This window comes from Arvicola amphibius, chromosome 14, assembly GCF_903992535.2.
Source record: "Arvicola amphibius chromosome 14, mArvAmp1.2, whole genome shotgun sequence".
Lineage (NCBI taxonomy): Eukaryota > Metazoa > Chordata > Mammalia > Rodentia > Cricetidae > Arvicola > Arvicola amphibius.
The window spans coordinates 14,175,476-14,196,389 of NC_052060.1; the positions used below are offsets into that span (position 1 = coordinate 14,175,476).

At 35.6% G+C, this 20,914-nt stretch overlaps 1 protein-coding gene across 1 annotated transcript in view; it reads right to left on the reverse strand.

The window, feature by feature from the left end:
• Window positions 1-2,190: 2,190 nt before the first annotated feature.
• Window positions 2,191-20,914, reverse strand: part of Sycp1 (synaptonemal complex protein 1) — a 90,501-nt gene continuing 71,777 nt past the window's right edge. The window contains exons 28-32 of the mRNA XM_038311747.1: window positions 15,635-15,691; window positions 10,728-10,907; window positions 4,769-4,912; window positions 2,424-2,510; window positions 2,191-2,328 (exon numbers count right to left, since the gene is read on the reverse strand). Coding sequence (XP_038167675.1) covers window positions 2,191-2,328; window positions 2,424-2,510; window positions 4,769-4,912; window positions 10,728-10,907; window positions 15,635-15,691 — 606 coding nt within the window. The remainder of the gene's footprint in view (window positions 2,329-2,423; window positions 2,511-4,768; window positions 4,913-10,727; window positions 10,908-15,634; window positions 15,692-20,914) is intronic.

Below are 20,914 nucleotides of genomic sequence, written 5' to 3' on the forward strand. Positions count from 1 at the left end.
TCCCAATCTTCAACATTTTTCACCCTTGTACTTAGTCATCGTAAATGGTCTTAAGTCCTCTTAATTTTATTTCTATTGCTGTGATAAAGGCCATGACCAAAAGCAACTTTGGAAGGAAAAAGATTTATTTCACCATACAGTTTGTAGTCCATCATGAAAGGAAATTGAGGTGGCAACTCAAGGTAGAAATCTGGAGAAAGGAACTGAAGTAGAGACCATGGAAGAGTGCTGCTTACTGGCTTGCTCTCCATTGCTTGGTCAGCTGTAGTGATATTTCATTTGTATTTTAATAAATAAAGCTTGCCTGAAGATTAGAAAGTAAAACAGCCCCACTGGTCAGCCTTACAAACAAGGCAGTGGTAACATGCAATTTTAATCCCAGTAGTCACATTCATTATCATAGAAACTGGGTGGTGCATGTAATCCCAGTGGTGCACTCCTTTAATCCCAGCCCTAGAGAGGACTATAAAACAGGAGGAGACTGCTCTCAGACAGAGTATCATTCTGAGATTCTTGGAGGCAGGATCGTCATTTCAGACGGAGATAGAGGTAAGAGCCAGTGGCTGGCTGTTTTGCTTTTGTGACCTTCAGGTTGAATCCCAATTTCTCTGAGTTTTTCATTAGTCGTGCTTCACTCATCCTGCTATCTTATACCATCCAAGATGCCAGGGGATGGCATCGTACCCAGGGAGCTGAACCATCTCAGATCAATCATTAATCAAAAAAAAAAAAAATACCCAGGGCTAGAGAGGTGGCTCAGCAGTTAAGAGCACTGACTGTTCTTCCAGAGGACCTGGGTTCAATTCCCAGCATCTACACGGCAGCTCACAACTGTCTGTAACTCCAAGATCAAACAAACACGCAGGCAAAACACCAATGCACCATAAAAGAAAAATAAATAAATTTGGTTTTTTTTGTTTTTCTTTTTGTTTTTTTTTTTTTGGTTTTTCGAGACAGGGTTTCTCTGTGGCTTTGGAGCCTGTCCTGGAACTAACTCTTGTAGACCAGGCTGGTCTCGAACTCACAGAGATCCGCCTGCCTCTGCCTCCCAAGTGCTGGGATTAAAGGCGTGCGCCACCACCGCCCGGCAATAAATTTGGTTTTAACCCAGGCTGTGGTGGCTCACACCTTTAATCCCAGCACTCGGGAGGCAGAGGCAGGCGGATCTCTGTAAATTCGAGGCCAACTTGGTCTACAAGAGCTAGTTTTAGGACAGGCTCCAAAGCTACAGAGAAACCCGGTCTCAAAAATAAACCCTAAAAAAGAAAATACCCCACAGACTTGCCTACAAGCAATTTAATGGAAGCACTCTCTCAACTGATATTCCTTTTCCCAGATGCCTCTAGCTTGTGTCAAGTAGGCAAAAAACTAACCAGGACAATCATTACAGAAACAAGATGTAAAACTAAAAATCCTACAAAATTCCATTCATTTACCATCACTTTGTGTCATACATTACTTCCTCTTACCTGTTACTATTGTAGAAATGTCTATTCTTCCCAATGTTAAACTATTTACCCAATAAATTTTACCCATTGCATACTGTAAAACATTCTATAGAAATGTTTGCCTTTGTTAACCCACAACCCTCTCTAGTAACTACCCCCTTATCTTCTTCCTTTAAAGTAGGACCTCTTGAGTTTTTTATACTTAATAGCAAATGCTGCCTCCATTTCTTTTCTATCACCCTCTCCTCAAATTCTTCCAATCACTAAAATTACTGAAAAAAATTACCAATAATCACCCATCAATTTCATTATATCTTTGAGAAACATTACTTAATATAATTTATCATTCCCTTCTCTCAAAATTATAATCATCAAAGACCCTCAAAAAATCAATGATAAATATTTATTTGCATACAAAATATTTTAATAGTAAAGAATGAATCATAAATCTCAATAATGCTTTTATAACAGTCAAGAGCTCAAGTTAAAAAACTTGGAACTTTAATATCCATTACAAGTAAAAGCAACAAAATGTAATTATCTGAATATAATTTAAAAATTCAGATAATATAAACTTATTTTACATTTAGGCCAAAAATATGATGATAACATGAACACATAATATTTATGCAAAGTAATTTTAAAGTCTAAGTTCCTGGGTAAAGTTTGGTTCTCTGGGAAATAATAATAAAATTAACCATTTATATTATTAGTCTCTATAATCAACATTGATTTCCTGAAATTAAGCAAATAACTTTTCTGCTTCCTTTAGTCTTCTTTTCCTATCAACTTTAGCAATTGTTGCCCAACGGTCCTCTCTCATTTTTCTCACACCTTCAAACTTCACAGAAGACACAGGAGTTGACAGAGATATAGGAGTCTAAATATAAGATAAAGTCAAACAGTATCTTAATATTTTTAAAAAAGGAAATCAGTTTTTAAATTTTCCTTTCTGAAATAAAATTTAAAGGCTACCTGTTTTGGTGTTTTGACACATACATGAGTATTTGGTGAATTATTATTGTAAAATCTGTGTGATGTCTCTTCTTCTGAAACCATGCTCTTGAAGAAAAATACAAAAATACAATGTTACAGTTATCATCAATATATATGTTATTAAAATTTGATCAATATATCACCTATAAGGAGAATGAAAAGTAGAGCAAAAGGGAGAAAGACAAAAAAAAGGGAAATAGGGCTTTTAACACTTGCACTCTGAGATTTGAAAGCAAAATACTTAATTGTGCACAAAACTCTAGAAAGCTATACCAGAAATACAAGTCTGCTACAGGTCTGTGGGTTGGTTGGGGTATAACATTAGCCACTACCATCTAAGACTGAATTTGGCAGAAAAACAATTACCAGTCAATATCTCCATTGGAAAACATAGGAATTGAAATAAGATTCTAGAATTCCAAAACAATTATTTCATTTCATTTCTGCCAGAATAATTGTTGCATAAGAGACAGAGAGGTATATCCCACTTTACAATGTTCTCAGGATCATGCAAAATAATTTTATTTATTTTAATTTTGCATAGTTTTGCAATGCTGGGGATTAAAGCCAAAGGATAAGTACTAGACAAATACTACCACTGAGCTATAACCTTACCCATACAATTCTTTTAAAAAATCAAAATGAAATAAAGTTATTTTGAGTATCACAGTAACTAAGAAATTGACCAAGATCACTCTGCTAGAAATACAGCATAGATTAAAACATTGGAATGTTTACCTCCAAAGTCCAGGCCATTTCTAGACATTCTTATTACATCTGTATGTATCTGGACTGCATTTTCCACTGGAAGCTATTACATACAATGACTTCCACAGCTATTGTACCAGTCTATATTCAAATTTTAGCTTCATGCCTTACCATATAATCTTTGTTTACCTTAGTTTCCTCAACTGTAAAACGAAAATGACAATATTCTCTATGGTTTTCTTTCTTTTCTTTCTTTTTTCTGGATTTTTTTTTTTGATTTTTTGAGACATGGTTTAACGGCATGCATCACCACCATATCTGGCTTCTATGCTTTTATAGAATCAAACTGTTATAATAAATAATTCAACTAATCTATGGAAAACATTTTAAATAGCCCCTTGTTTACACTTTAATTATTGAGATGTTAATCATTATCTATGGAATTTTGGAGTAGGGACTCCATGTGTTAAGTTTAATAACAGGCTTCTAACATTCAACTACTCAGTATTTCAATACAATGACAAATTAGAGGCTCCTAAGTAATAAAAAGCTTTAAATATCTTATAATTTTTCTGGGCAGTGGTGGCACACACCTTTAATCCCAGCACTTGGGAGGCAGAGGCAGGCAGATGTCTGTGAGTTTGAGGCCAGCCTGGTTTATAAGAGCTAGTTCCAGGAAAGGCTCCAAAGTCACAGAGAAACCCTGTCTCGAAAAAAAAAAAACCTTGCAGTTTTAAGTGGTCATAATGAAACAGGGAGGCAGAGGCAGGTGGATCTCTGTGAGTTCAAGGCCAGCCTAATCTACACAGTGAGTTCCAGGACAGCTTTAGAGCTATGACTATGTAGAGAGATCCTGTCTCAAAAAAGAAAAGAAAGAAGAAAGAAGAAAAGGGAAAGAAAAGAAATTAAATAATGGAACAACTGACTTTAAGTAGAATTTTGTCATTAATGATAAATAAGGTTTGTTGTTCAATTTAGTGTAGTACTCTTAAATTATCCTATGTTTAACTATTTAAGCTTTATTATCCTTTAAGAAAGTACTGGTGTGTTTAATTGAAGTAAACATTCCTATAAAGCAGTAGGGGAAGTAGTTTCCTTAAACATGCTAACATTACATTACTCCTTAGGAGTAACAGATGTTAGAGCTGTCATTCAATACATATAAATGTCAATCAGTAGTGCTATAAAATAAAGCAACAAATATAAAAAAAGATGAGACCCTTATTAACAGATTTGCCTGTGGAACTATTAAAATATTAATCCCACTTTTATGTTTTCAAATGGAGAAAAACTTCATAATATTTTTCTGGTAAACAAGACAATCACTAGTCATCTCATATGCCAAGTATGTGAAATGGTGTTTTGGTTTTTTTTTTTTTTTTTTTACGTATCATGTTTTTGGAAATTTAGAAGGAAATTGTTTGAACCTTAATTTCTGTCAAATGACATGAAAACATATAACTCTGTATTGTGACAATTTTGTTGTATTTCATTATCACAATGCTATATACATATATATCAAGGATACCACAATAATGATATGAACAAGTAAAAAGTAAAACAATAATGATATGAACAAGTAACAAATAAATGCTAGTTATTCATAACATTTTTACCAGGAGATCAGTAGTTTCCGAACTGTCTGAATTAACATCAAATTCAAAGACTGCTTTTCTCTTTTTATTACTTCCTCCAGTGGGTATATACTTGTTTTCTCTTTGAAATGTTTTCATTTTAGTTGGTGTCTTCACTGTATACTCCTGTGCAAAAATAAAAAAAAAAATCATAAATAAGTGCTGAATGTGGTAGAATACACCTATTATCCCTTCAAGGGGTTTCTTTTTTTTTTCTTTTTTCTTTTTTTTTTTTTTTTTTGGTTTTTCGAGATAGGGTTTCCCTGTAGTTTCTAGAGCCTGTCCAGCTCTTGTAGACCAGGCTGGCCTCGAACTCAGAGATCCGCCTGCCTCTGCCTCCCAGAGTGCTGGGATTAAAGGCGTGCGCCACCACCGCCCAGCTCAAGGGGTTTCTTATGTGTCATGTAGAGTATATTGTGGTAGCCCACAAGTGACTCAGTTTCCATCTGGAGTATGTTCTGGCTTAAAAGTCATTTGTGTTCAAGCTTGCCTGCTCTGCTTATCCTTGAGGGCTGAAAAAAAAAAAAAAGTTGATTAAATCCATGGAAAAGAGCATTTTCGCCCATAGAAAAGAACACATTATCTACTAAGACACAGGCTGATGTAAGCCAGCCAAAGGCACATCTAGATAGAAGTAGAAACTGCTTCCTAAAGGATAGGAATGGTCATTTGGTTAGATATTGATGTGCGCTGTGCTTTGTTCTGCTTTTGTATATAAGCAGGCTTTGAAATCAACTTGGGGCTGTCCACAGTAAGCAGGTAACACAGATCTATCCTGTGATTTCTGCCTCAATGTCTCTCAATCTAACATTTCGTTAGCTTCCGTGCCCCCTTCCAGATACCCTGGCTGACTTTGTTGGAGCAGGCTCCAACAGTATATGACAGAGAGAAGTTCCAGCAGAGCTCATCGGCAAGAACTTGAATTTTTTCCCGTGAAAACAATCATTAGTGTAAATAATGTTCTTAAAGTTCTAAAAGTTAATCTTCTGATAAAGTGTTTTACTGAGAGTTCAAAAGTTGCCAGGCAGTGGTAGCACATGCCTTCAATCCCGGCCCTCAGGAGGCAGAGGCAGGTAAATCTCTGTAAGTTCAAGACCAGCCAGATCTATGGAGCTAGTAAAAGGAAAGACTTCAAAGCTACACAGAGAAACCCTGTCTGGGGAAAAAAAAAAAGTTGTAAAGTTGCTTATGTTTACTACTAGTTGACTTTGGAAGAATTGTCAGAGAAAAGCAAAACTTAAAATAAGCAAACATCTTAGAAGAGAATGTAATTTGATCCAAGTCATTGTTTCACTGTCATCAGTTAATTTTTTACAGACAAGAACACAATAAAGGCATACATATCTGAGGGTACACATCCTAATTTGCTGGATATAACACTACAAAGTATCAAAGTTGTTTGATTGAAAGTGAGACCCCAGCTCTCTGACACTCCTATATCCAAGGAGTCTGGGATGGTTGGAAGCATTCATCCTTGGGGCACCAATGGAGCAGAAAGCTCCATCTCAAGTCGCCTCCCCCTGGGAGTTGCCTTGGTCCAGACTCCACCTCCAGAAAGCCTGCCAAGTGCTGACCTCTCTCTCCCCCAGGGAGGGTCAGGACCACTCCCACAGGCTATTTAGGCTGTCGCCTAGAAAAAGAACACCTGGTCTTTGGGTTTTGCATGCTGCTCCCCCTCTTTCACCGTCATGCTTTCCGAGTCACCCGGGAGCTCTGCAGTAAACATGGGCATTGATTTGATCTAATTTAGTTTGATTGCAATTATTTGCATCAACAGAGAGGATTGTCTTAAGATGATTTCTAACAAAAGTATCAAAATAATCCTAATTTATCATGACTCATCCAGTACACTTCATAATGTTCCCATACATAGACAATGCAATATTATATGTACTTTACTGCCTTATAATATTTTTGACATGGTATTTTGTTAATTATTAAATGAATTCTTCTCTTCAGGATGAAATGATGATTGTTCAAAGAACCTGAAAAATAGTTTACACTTGTTAAATAGTTACACGAGGGAGTAACCTTAACAATAATTGGACTCTTGACTGCTTTCACTCATGTGGCCCACTGTCAGTCTCAACAATAGATCCCTTTAAAATTTGCAAAAGCACTTTTCTCCAAATAGAATTAACTTGCTTGTTTAGTAAATCTGTACAAGACCTTATTTTAAATTCTTTAGGTAAGAGGCCAAAAACCTGGAAACACCTGACCCAGACCCCAAACACCAGTAACAATATCCTTCACAAATGAAAGAGAACTTAATATATAATGTATTAATTCAATATATTAATAACTAAAATATAATGATAAATATATAATTTCCAGATAAAGAACTTGTCATTCATAGACTTTTCATATAAGAAATACTAAAGTGAGACCCTTCAGTCTAAAATGAAAGAATGCTTGCTTCAAATCCACAAGAAGAAATTCAAGGCACTGATATCAAGATAAATGCATAGGAAACTGTAAAAGATAGCATAATTTTATTTGTAACTTATTTCTATTCCTGATTGTAAACAATATATAAAGTAATAATTGTAATGCTATATAATGCCTACAATATATTAACACATGATTTACCAAAAATTTTGACATAATGAAAGAGGAGAAAAGGAATAAAACTATATAGAAGCAAATATTTGTCAACACTGTTAAAACTACATTAATACTAATTCAAATTAAATAATTTCAATTTAAGGTGTCAAAATACCATCAAACAATGACTAAAAACAATAAAAACCTCAAAATTAAGAATTTACTCTAAACCAAAAAATAAAAAAAAAAACATAGCCAGGTGGCAGTGGTGCATGCCTTTAAACCCAGCACTCGGGAGGCAGAAGCAGGAGGATCTCTGTGAGTTCGAGGCCAGCCTGGTCTACAAGAGCTAGTTCCAGGGCAGGTTCCAAAGCTACAGAGACACTCTGTCTTGAAAAAAAAAAACCATAGAGAATATTTTCACTTACTCTAAAAGTATCTACTTACCTTAAAAGGAAAAGAGATACAAGAAAAAATAGATAAAATAGATATAATATTTAGCATTAGCAACAAAATGAAGGAAGTACATTCTACCATCTCAGTAATTAATTCAGTGTATCTATCACTCTAATCAAAGGACAAAGACTAGCATAATAAATTATGTGGAAAAGATGTGGATTATATGCTGTTCCAAAAGACAAACTTTAGGCCTATCAAAATAAGCAAACAAGCAGAACCCCAAAACACATGAGTTCATAAGCAGGAGAAATAATGAATTGAAAACTCCAATTTTACTAATTAGTAGAACAACTAAACAGACACTAATGAAATACAATGGTTCCAAGATTCTATAATGCAATCAAATGGATATTAGGGAAATTTCTAAGAAGAGTTACAAGAGCCAGGTTACACACTTTCAACACCAGCACTCAGAAAGCAGAAGTAGGCATATCTGAATTTGAAGCTAACCTGGTCTATGGAATAAGTCCCAGGACAGCCAGGGCTATATGGAGAAACCCTGTCTCCAAAAAAAAAAAAAAAAACAAAAAACAAAACAAAAAACAAAAAAACCCACCAGAATTAAAATTAGAAAAGACGAGTAAAAGGAAGCTTGAAAACATAACATATGAAATTCTATAGTATATAGTAAAATCCATGCTTGGAAAAAAAACTTTAGCTACAAATGCCTCCATTAAAAATCATGATCAATATAGTCATACTGATGAATATCTTGCATATCACCATAGAACCTTCATCTGGCGATGGATGGAGATAGAGACAGAGTCCCACATTGGAGCACTGGACTGAGCTCCCAAGGTCCAAATGAGGAGCAGAAGGAGGGAGAACATGAGCAAGGAAGTCAGGACCACGAGGGGTGACCGAGATGGTGGGGCTGATCTAATGGGAGCTCACCAAGGCCAGCTGGACTGGGACTGAAAAAGCACAGGATAAAACCGGACTCCCTGAACATGGCGGACAATGAGGGCTGCTGAGAAGCCAAGGACAATGGCACTGGATTTTGATCCTACTACATATACTGGCTTTGGGGGGGGGGGGAGGCCTAGCCTGTTTGGATGCTCACCTTCCTAGACCTGGATGGAGTGGGGAGGAACTTGGACTTCCCACAGGGCAGGGAACCCTTACTGCTCTTCAGATAGGAGAGGGAGGGAGAGTGGAGGGGGGAGGGGGAGGTAAATGGGAGGCGGGGAGGAGGCGGAAATTTTCAATAAAAAAAAATCACGATCAAGCCAAGCGGTGCTGGCACATGCTTTTAATCCCAGAACTCAGGAGGCAGAGGCAAGTGGATCTCTGTGAGTTCAAGGCCAGCCTGGTCTACAAGAGCTAGTTCCAGAATAGGATCCAAAGCTACAGAGAATCCGTGCCTCGAAAAACCAAAAAGAAAAAAAAATTAAGATCAAGAAGCCAGGCATGTTGGGTTACAACTATACTCCCAGTACCCAGGAATTTAAGACCAGCACAGGTTACATATCAAGTATCAGGTTAGTCTTAGCTACAGTACAAAACTCTGTCTCAAAGAAACAAGGCAAAAATGACAATATAATGCAATTGGTACTTTTTTGTATCTTTAACAGAAAAAGATGAAAAAAAACTGTAAAATCTATGTAAAAACTCAAGTTTAATTAATAAGTAATATACCACTATAAGCTTTTTGGTCTTAATAAATGTGTCACGGTGTGGGAAAACTTGGATGAAAGATACACAAGTTTCTACATATTACCACAGCAAGTTTCTAAAACTACAGAATCAATTGCACTTAATTTAAAAAAATAAATCAGATAACCACACTCACTAGAATGACTAAAATGAAAAGGCTAAGAATATACAGTCATTAGAATATTCATTGACTCTAAGTATAATGCAAATTCTTTAAATTGATTTAATTACTAAAATATGAGTGGCAGTATATACTAAAATACATATCTAAAATCTGGCAATTTCATTACTTTGTACATACATAATTAAAGTGTGTATGTCAAGTACTAGAATTTTTATAACAGTACTTTTCATAAAAGTTTAACCTGAAAACTATCCAAATATCCACTGATCAAAAAATCATAACAATCACACACTTTAAGCTACAACATAGATGAACCTAATAAACATAATATTTAATAAAAGAAATCCAGATAAAAAGAGTATGTGCTACATAAGGTATTGAAATTAGTAACTGATCTTGGAAGAAAAACTAGTGATTAGAGCTTTTTTGAATAATGAAGATATGTTATTTTTTCTTAGAAATATTTCAATTAAGTTTTGAAAGTGAAGTTATTCTCTTTAATACTGTTTTAATTTTAAACAATGTGGTTATGAACGATATGAAGGCTTTTCAAAGCTATATAGTCATGCTGGTTCTGGTTTATTGTCAACTTGAGAAAGGGAGAGTCATCTAGAGAAAGGGAGCCTCAGTTGAGAAAATGCCTCCATTAGACTGGACTATAGGCAAGTCTATGCAGCAATTTATTGATTGATGTGAGAAAGCTTGAGGATAGCCAAGACTACAAAGAGAGGCCCTGTCCCAAAAAACCAAAATAAATAAACATGTAGAAGGCAGTTAAAATTGCATCATCTTGCTCATGACAATTACTCCAAGATGACTGTTAAATAAAACACAGAAAAATGATGTAGAACAAATAGCAATGCAGATGGTAACTATAGCAATCCTGTAAAGCATCAAATCAGAACCAGACCTTGCACATGCAAGACTTTGCATTGGCAAATAACCAACAAGTTATGGAATCTGCCCAAGATACCATTAAGTTTGGACAAATGACAAAATAAAAGATTTTTAAAAAATGAAACTATTTCATACTTATGCCACCAAAAAAATGATCTTTGCAAAAGAAAAATTAGTTTTATATATGTATAATTTATGACATATCATACCAAAACTTTTTCTATTAAAAATTACTGCTATCTTGGAAATTTATCAACCAACCTTTACAACTGCTGTAGATAAAATGTTTTTGGCAGATGTCCGAAAACAATCTCTGTTATCTTTGCATTTGCCACTATCCATTGATGAGAAAATCCGAGATATTTTTTGTGAAGGAGTTGCTTTAGAATCAAATTTCTGACAGGTGGTTTCAGGTGACTCTGATAAAGATGTCTGTATTTTCTACATTGGACAAAAGTGAATAAAACCATATTAGATTTTTTTTTAAAAAAAATAATGTGTCATTCTGAAGCCAATGTTGGTCTCAAACTCCAAAGTACTTTAGTTTTGCAATCTCATTCCTCTCTTAAAGGGAAGAAAAAAATGCCAACAGGGAATTTTCAGGAAAAAAACTGAAGAAAAAAAATGGGCATTTGCTCCAATTTTGAGAGTAAATATGTTACAAATTTACTCTCAAATAAATACTTTGGCTCCTCTCTCTGCCTCTCCCCTCCCCTTTGGCATTATTTCAACCCAATGATTTTCTCAACTCTGTCTTTGTATGCAGCTTCCTTTAGCAATTCATGTAGTAATTTCTTTCCATATACATTGTATATATGTATGTGTATGTATGTGTGTGTGTGTGTGTGTATATATATATATATATATCCTAGTAAAATACACACACACACACACACACACACACACACACGAAAGAGACAGAGAGTATACTAGGATCAAATCCAGTCTCTCTCTCTTGTTTATTTTGTTTGTTTGTTTGTTTGTTTTTGGTTTCTCGAGACAGGATTTCTCTGTAGCTTTGGAGCCTGTCCTGGAACTAGCTTTTGTAGCCCAGGCTGGCCTCGAACTCACAGAGATCTGCCTGCCTCTGCCTGTACTGGGATTAAAGGTGTGCGCCACCACCACCTGGCTCTCAAATCCAGTCTTATATATGCTAGGCAGTCCCCTATGACTGAGTTACATCCTAAGCCCTCAAAGGTATAATAATTGCTATAGTAGAATTATCATATGAATTCCAAGTACATCATATTCTATTTTATCTCTTTCTTTGATCATCATCATCTCCATGAATACAATTATGAAAAACACTCAACTGACAGAATGAAATACACACAGATATATGCATATATGCACACCACATACACATGACTAAGGTACAACTTCAAAAGTTTGGTATTTGAACTTGGAGAATGAGTTTAAATTAAAGGGCATAAGGTGCACAATCAAAAGGTGATTGTGAAAGGTTGGAGAGTTTGTTCAGTGATTAAGAGCACTGGATGTTCTTCCAGAGTACCCCAATTCCATTCCCAGCACACACATGGTAGCTCACAACCAATTTTAACTCCAGTATCAGGGGAGCTGATGCCCTCTTCTAGCCTTCTTGGGAACTAGAAGTACATACTGTAGCAACATGAATGAAGGTAAAACATTTACCCATACACATATATAAAGATGGGGTCAAACAGATCTGAGTGGCCTGTGCTGTTACCTGATGCCATGGTGATAACCAGACCAGGCCAGAGCAGCAGCTGAGGGTCATGTCTGGGTCTATGGGCCTACTGCAGTCAGGGTCTATGTTGATGTCTAAGGCTCATGTTACCATCAAAGGTCATATGGATGCCCAGGGTCTGAGCCACAAGCTGTGGCCTTGTTGGTGCCTGGGGGGATGTGCTGTCACAAGAACCATTCTGATCTGAGTGGCTTGTGCTGCCACCCAGAGCCACCATGTTGTCCAGGCCTGAGCTGCTGCTGAGGGCCAGGTTTGAGTCTGTGGTCCTGCTCCAACTGGGGTCCATGTTAATGTCTGTGGCCCATGTTACCACATGGAGCCATAGGAACCATGTATGATGAAATCAGAGGGCCATGCTAAACCGCCCTCACCCTTTGATGTCCCTGGGAAAGTTGGCCATGACTCTCACAAGACACTGCAGCAAGAGAGCTGGCTCCACATTCAAGAGAGATGGACCCACCCCTCACCACAGGCAATGGAGAATTGGCCCTGATGGTATGGGCATAGAATAGCTGGCTCTGCCTCTCACCTGAGGGGGTAGTCCCAAGTGACCTGGACTGACCAGCTCAGCTACCACCCAGGCCCACAGTCAGGCCTTGGGTTAGACCACCCTAATATCTATCCGATCTAGGACCTGCTAGAGCTTGTGAAGGAACTGGTCCTGTGGAAGAATGCCAGCAGGAACTCCATGACTCAAGGCAGCCACAATATATACGAGAGGATTTTCAGTGAGGATCCAGTGATGATGGTGTACCAGAAACCAGAGGCTTTGAGCCAGACCAGTGACTCACTGCAATGAACATTTTCCAAGTAAAGCTAATTGGAGAAAAGAGTACATTGTGTGACACACCATTGCTACCTATGCCACTAGGACAGAGGCAGGAAAGATGGAGGAAGGAAGGGGTTTTTTGTTTGTTTTATTTTATTTTGTTGTTATTTTTGAAGTTTTTGTTTGTTTGTTTGGTTGGTTAGTTGGTTTGGTTTGAATTCTTTTAATTTTTTAATTTTATTTTTTTACATATCTTTTGGGGGAAATACTGTAAGGGTAAGGGGCAGATATGAGAAAACTGGGAGGTGAGTAGAATTGAGGTACAAGATGTAAAATTCCCAAAGAATCAGCAAAGAAATTATGTTAAATGAAAATTTAAATTTAAATGACTATGGGTAGTATTTAAAAAATTAAAGTAGGAACATATAATATTCTCTTCTCTGGGTATATTACTGTCTTGCCAGCATATCTCTGGGCTTAAATTTGCCTATCTAGAACCTACTAAATGAAAATGATTCTGTTATTGCTTCATGCTAATGATCTATCACTTCATAACCATTTTTCCAGCAGGTAGAAATTTTTAATTTTTCTGAACTTCTTTTTTGAGAATTGGTCTGGGATTCCTGTGTATATTAAGTTGTTGTTGAACTTACAGCAATCTTAGCCTCTCAAAATGAAAAGTAAAGGCCTAGCATGTGTTTTTTTTAATTGCATTTCTGTATCCTTTTCATACATGTTACTATACCATAACTGAAAGTTCATGTTTTTTCTGCTCTCTAGATTGAATTCATCAGAGGAAATACTTGGAATCTCCAGATTGTAGCTTTTCCAGGACAAATTTTCCTCAACTAAATCTGAGTAGCAATTTAAAATCACTGTTCCACCACCTTGTGGCCATGTCAGGGAAATGCCATTTATCTGATAGCCTAAAAGAAATGACAACCCTGGCTTTTCACACAGATATCCCTTGGAGAGTACATATTTCTTCACAATAAAGAAAATAATCATAGAAATACGTATTTCTGTAAACACCATAATTTTTCTGAATATTATATTTCAAATGTTTCAAATGATGCAGAACACACACTGATTCTCTCTGTTGTATTTACCTTATATGGTATTTACTCTATGCCAAAATTTTTTTTTGTTTTTGTTTTTGGTTTTTGGTTTTGTTTTTTCTAGACAGGGTTTCTCTATAGCTTTGGAGCCTGTCCTGGAACTCTCTATGTAGATTAGGTTGGCCTCGAACTCACAGAGATCTGGCTGCCTCAGCCTCCAGAGTGCTGGGATTAAAGGCATGCACCACCACCGCCTGGCTGCCAAAGATTATTTTAAATAGTTCATAAATACCACTTAATCCTCCTAACAAATTGAAGATATAGGTAAGATTATCTCTTTAGAGATAAGAAAATTAAGGCACGAAGAATTTAAGTAACTTACACAAAATCAAAAACATTTCATCAATTTAACGATATTAGATCTATGATATTCTAGCATGGTTACAGAAATATAATTCTCAAAGGTCTGTTAAATTTTTTCAATCCTTTAATGACTTTTTTAATTTTTGCAGCAGACATAACATGCAGGCTTCCCAGATAAAAGGTACAGCACAAACTAATCTATCTGGTAACAGATATAATTAAGTGTATATTACAAAATTTAACACCAATCAGCATCATTTCTAGGAAAACATGTGATATAATTTAATTATATGAACATACTATATTTACAAAGGAATATCGGTGATTAACTATTTTTCATCTTTATCAGATAGTGCTGGTTAATTTTATTATGATGATAATCTCTTCAAGTGTCTGGTGCAGCCAGAAAATAAAGCACTAAGTATTCTCAAACAAATTCAATACTTCCTTCTTGTCTTTAACTCCAAGATCACAAAGGTGTGGTATCATCTATGCCTAACAAGTGAGTTATTTCCAGACTACTCTGTTTCTTACTTCAATGTAACTATAATCATACCAGTATCTGCTAGAAGACAAATTATCATAAAGAAAATAACAGTTTAACCTCAAAACTGGTAAGTTAGAGGCTCTGGATTAACTCTTCCATACACTGTAACTTCCACTGTAGGGAGCTGTACTAATATAACATTTTGTTTTAATTATTATTTTTATTTTATTATATTTAATTAATATATTAATTAATTATAATGTTTATATTGATTGATTATATTAAATATATATTTAATTAATATATTATATTTATTTATTTTATTATATTATTTTATTATTTTTTTCGTGTATATGGCAAGATGGCTCAGCAAATAACCTGCCAACCTTCATCTAATCCAAAAGACACATATGATAGAAGAAGAACCAGCTCCCACAAGTTATCCTCTGACCTCTACATAGGCACTATGGCTTGCATACACACACACACACACACACACGAGAGAGAGAGAGAGGGGGGGGGGGGAGAGAATGCCTTTAAATTAATATAGCAAAAACTTTGGAATTGTATGACATTTTTAAGTTATTTTCCTATTTATGAGCAACAAGAATTATTTCTAAATAAATGTTCAGAAATGAGTTTGTGTTGAGATATACCCCAATGGCAGAACATTTGCCTAACACATGCAACGCCCTAGGTCCAACATCTTGGACTGAAAATAAACTGGTTATAATGAAAAACAGAACAACAAAAAACTCTTACCTTGTCTTTTTTATCTTTGAGAATAGCTGTGTTTTCTTTTGCCAGTTTTAGTTTTTCCTATTAAAAATAAATAGCAAAGTATATAAAACAATCAAGTACTACTAATACAAATTAAAACAAACTTGTCAAAATATTTTCTAACAACTATTAAAGAATAAAACTCATTCCTAGAGTGTCGCTATTTGTTTTTATCTTTTGATTCTATTCCCTCTCTCTTGCATATCTGTGGAATCATTAGTGAGTTTCTTTAAGTGCTTAATCTCAACTTTCTTACTCGTAAAATGAAATGAACAAAAGTACAGAGTAAGAGATACAGAAAAATAACTAAACAAAGAGTTGAAAAAAATCCAAATCATGGTCTGTCTTGAGAGATACAATAATCTTTTCCCCTAGATGTTAACAAAATACATTTCAATGGTACCCTGAATGATGAACTAACTTTTAACACAAAATAAATATGCTGAGAAGCAAAAACATATTATTAAGTTCCAAAAAGCTTACAAACTTAACAAACAATATCTGACTTTGGATGAAGAGGGTGTATGTATATAAACAGCCAAGAAAAAAATGAAGAGACTATGATAAAAGTGTAATGAGTTAGACTATAGGATTTATTCAGTAGTTAAAAAAAACCTAAGTCTTGCTTACAGAAATGAAAATGGATTGTGCTGCTGGCTAGTTTTTATGTTAACATGACACAGCTAGAGTCCTTTTAGAAAACAGGAAACCTCAACTGAGAAAATGCCCCTACTGTAGGAAAGCCTGGTGGTGGATAACAGATCATGGCTCCTTAGTAGCAAAGTGCCTAATAATGTCCCTGTCTACTATGATAAGTAAAATGTGCCTAAAATATGTCTTGGTAAACAAGACTAACTTGAGATACAAAAGTAGAAAAGAACAGCCCTGTGTCCAAATTTTAAACATCAACTTACAAAGAAGGAAGGCTGTCTTATGGAAGCATTCTGCAATATCCGCAATAATATCACAAATATATAACCTACTATTTGCATTTTGATTTTTTGTTTTTGTTTTTGTTTTTCGAGAAAGGGCTTCTCCCTGGAACTAGCTCTTGCAAACCTTGAACTCAAAGAGATCCGCCTGCCTCTGCCTCCCAAGTATTGGGATTAAAGATGTGTGCCACCACCAACCGGCTTAAACACAGAACTCTTAGCTAACACTTTCTTAGAACATATAATATTGAAACTTTCTTACCAGTGGGGAATGAAAGTATACCAGGGTTGAGAGATTAAAAGAATTGAACTGAGTCTATTTCATGAGCACAAAGGACCACAAACCTGAACTATAATCAATTCTTTAAATCCTAAGTACACACTTTGAATAAACTGTCATATTCTCTGTATTAGTTCTAGCCACAGAATAAGAAAATATCAACTGAAGATCTTGAAACTCTCTGTTTATATCAAGATATTTTAAAAAAAATTAGAAGTTCTGAGTAAGATGATAAACTAGAGATTGTTTCTGTGTGAGCTGGTGAAGGAGAAAGATATCTCATCTTGTCACCTACATGATTCATAAGGCAGTGGCCAGTTCTAATCTTGAGAAAGTCTACTAAAGCCTAGCTACTCTGAAGACCTGAAATCAGGGAATAACCACAAGTCAAGAAGCCACAATTACAGGACCCAGGTAAGAGAAGGTTCAGAGTGACAGCTGTGGAGAGCAAGAAAGTCAGACATTGACAAGTCAAAGAATACAGTGAGAAGAGGCTCAGCTTGTGCTGAAAGTACATAGAGATAGCCCCAATATTTCTGGTGGTGAACAGATCTTGAGTTTGATTATTCTAGGCGGCCAGCAGACAGATTACACTCCAGAGCCATTCTATTCACTACTAAAGAGTTTGAAAATTCTGACGTGCCAGGAGGATCCCCTCACGGTTGCTTCTTTTGAAAGCATTGAAAGCAAATCAAGTCCTTCTCCTATACAACTCTCAATGCTCTAGCTGCTTCCCACCCCTCCCAATCACTTAAGAAACACCTGCCATCAGAAACATTAACCACTACAAGGACCTTGACCTGAGGGCTCTTAGGAGGCTAAAACAACCTGCCTGGACCACAGACTGCAAAGTTAAGTATGGCCCAATGAGGCACCTCACATAGAAAGAAGAAAAACTACCACAGTGAAGATAGCTTTGATGAACTTCAGACTTTTGTCTAATCCACTTGCCAACAGTTCAATTCAAGATCATTATATCCAGCAAAGGTGCCTTTTAAAACTGACATAGTCAGAAGGTGTTGGTACACGCCTTAAATCCCAACAATAGGTAGGCAGAAGCAGGCAGGTCTCTGTGAGTTCAAGACCAGCTTGGTCTACACAGCAAGTTCCAGGACAGCCACAGCTACACAGGGAAACCATGTTTCAAAAAGCAAAAACAAAAAAGCAACCTGACATATAAAGCATGTGTCAAGATAAGCATAAACTAATGCAGTTTATGACCACCAAAGTACAGTAGGTCAAAGAACACTACACACATGGGGAAAAGGCTATCTCAAATCAATCAAGAAATCACAGGAAAGAATAAATCATATGAGAGAAAAAGATGAGCAAATGAGAACTAGGAAGGAATCCACCATGCTCATCACAGTAAACCAACAAGCACTAATACTAATAGAAAAAAGAAAAGAACAAACAAAACTCTAACCAACCAGAAAAAACAACATGTAAGTCACTGGAATTAGTGAAAGAAAAAAAAACTCACATTATTTTCTTTAAATGTGAATAGCCTAAATACACCAATAAATAGATACAAACTTGCTAACTGGATCTAAAAAACTAGATACACATATGTATTGTCTCTAAGACACATATATATGATTAGTAAAGACACTTTCTAAGAATCAAAGATTGAAAAACAATATAACAAATAAACAAGAAGCCAAAAGCTAACTGGTATAACTATTTTGATACCTGGTAAACTATAATCAAATGAAAGTCAAAAAAGATGATAGGGCCATTATATGTTAATAAAAGGAACAAATCATCAAAATTATATTGTTATAATTATATAGCCACCAAATATTGAAGTATCCAATTTCAAAAAAACAAACAAAATTATAAAAAGTCAACACATCTTAACATAACAAGAGTGATTTCACTACTTTTTCCATTACATGGACCATCCAAAGTAAAAATCAGAAAAATTTTCAGAGTTAAATGACACACTATATCAAATACACTTAAGCTGATACAAAATAGTGCAACCAACAAATACATAACATGCATTCCTTGGGAGCCAACTGAACCTTCTTAAAATGAATCACAATCTAGGCCACAAATAACTCTTTCAAAAAATATAATAATGAAATGATTTTTTTTGTATCCCATCATGAAAATACAATAAAACTAGAAATTTTAATAGTAAGAAAAACTACTAAGATTTTAGTACAGTGAGGTTTTATTTGTGTTTATTAAAGAAGAAAAACTGATTCAATCTCCAGCATCTCAAAACATAAACATCAAACTTTAAGAAAGCTCAGGTTTAATCAGGAAAATGAAAAGACACAGAAGGATTTTTCTATTGAAACTATAAGATAAATGTTGTTATTATAGGTGAAATAAAATCAATCTATTCATCTATTTAACTAATATTAGAAATAATACAATTTTTAAAAAACAGAGATAAGATATAATCCTAGCCTTAAAAACACATGATATAATTGAACGAATATGTATGTGTGTGTGAGAAAACAAATAAACTGACATTTGTGTGAAATTTTTCACAGAATGAAAAGGATAAAGGACTTAAATATGGAACAAAGTTAAACTCACTGAGACTTCAAGTTGAAACTATACTTTACCAGGCTGTTGCAGAGTTAATAGAACAGGTTTTGAAACCATGCAAAATATAACCAGATTTTAATTTTAACTATTCTACTTTCTTATGAAATCTTGAATAAATAACCTAACTATTACAAAAAGAAGACAGTGAATATTTCAGATGTTAATAATTATTAAGCTAGATATAAAGAGTATCTGCCATACAAAAAGTTTAAAATTTGGTATTTTAAGTGTGAGTAATAGCACCCTGCAACCTTCAAAATAAGGATATAATATGTATTTCTATAACTTTAAATAGTTTTTTTTTAAAAATCATATTAAATATACAAGCATTTGCTATGAAATAGTATTTCCTTTTGTGGTATGTTTGTTCCCACTCCTTTTTTTCTTTTTTTTTTTTATTGGTTAAATTTTATCATTTATTTTACATCCTGATCTCAGTTTCCCCTCCCCCTTCTACTTCTGTTCCCTCCCCCACCTTCCCTCTGCCCCACCCCATCCACTCCTCTGTTTCTGTTCAGAAAGAGGCAGGCTTAGCCGGGCAGTGGTGGCACACGCCTTTAATCCCAGCACTCGGGAGGCAGAGGCAGACGGATCTCTGTGAGTTCGAGGCCAGCCTGGTCTACAAGAGCTAGTTCCAGGACAGGCTCTAAAAAAGCTGCAGAGAAACCCTGTCTCGAAAAACCAAAAAAGAAAAAAAAAAAAAGAGGCAGGCTTCCCCTGGGTGTCAACAAAGCATGGCATATCAAGTTGAGGTGGAACTAAGTTCATCCCTTTGTATTAAGACCAGGCAAAGCAACTTAGTATGAGGAATATGTTTCCAAATGGTAGCTCAAGCATTAGGGACGTACCCTGATCCCACTGATAGGGGTCCCACAAATAGACCAAGCTACAAAACTAATTTCCACACATATAGAGACAGCCACAGTCAAGCAGTGGGCTGAGTTCCAGGGATCTTGTTGAAGAGAGAAAGGATTGTGTGAGCCAAGGGGATCAAGGTCACCACAAGGGAACCCACAGAAACAACTAATCTGGGTCCACAGGAGCTCAAACTCTGGACTAACAGCTAGGGAGTCTGAATGGAACTGATCTAGTCCCTCTAAGAATAGTATTTTCTTTTTTTAAGAATTATTTTAAATTATCTGTACCTCTCCAAATTGAGTATGTGCACTAGAGTGCAGGTGCCCACAGAGACTAGAGGATTTCCCTCTAGATCTGCAGTTATAAGCAACTGTGAGCTGCCTAGAGTGGGTGTGGAAACTGAACTTGGATATTCTGCAAGCAAGTGCATGCTCTTAACTTGAGAGTCATCTCATCAACCCTCAAGATAATATTTCTTAAATACATCATATTAGAAAATATTTCTATTCTTGAAAGTGCATATATAATTATTAAATGAAATGTGTTAAGATGTTTGTAGGAAAAAGAACAGCAGCATTTTCTTACTATTAATTACCCAAATTTGTAAAATTATTTTGACATTTATAA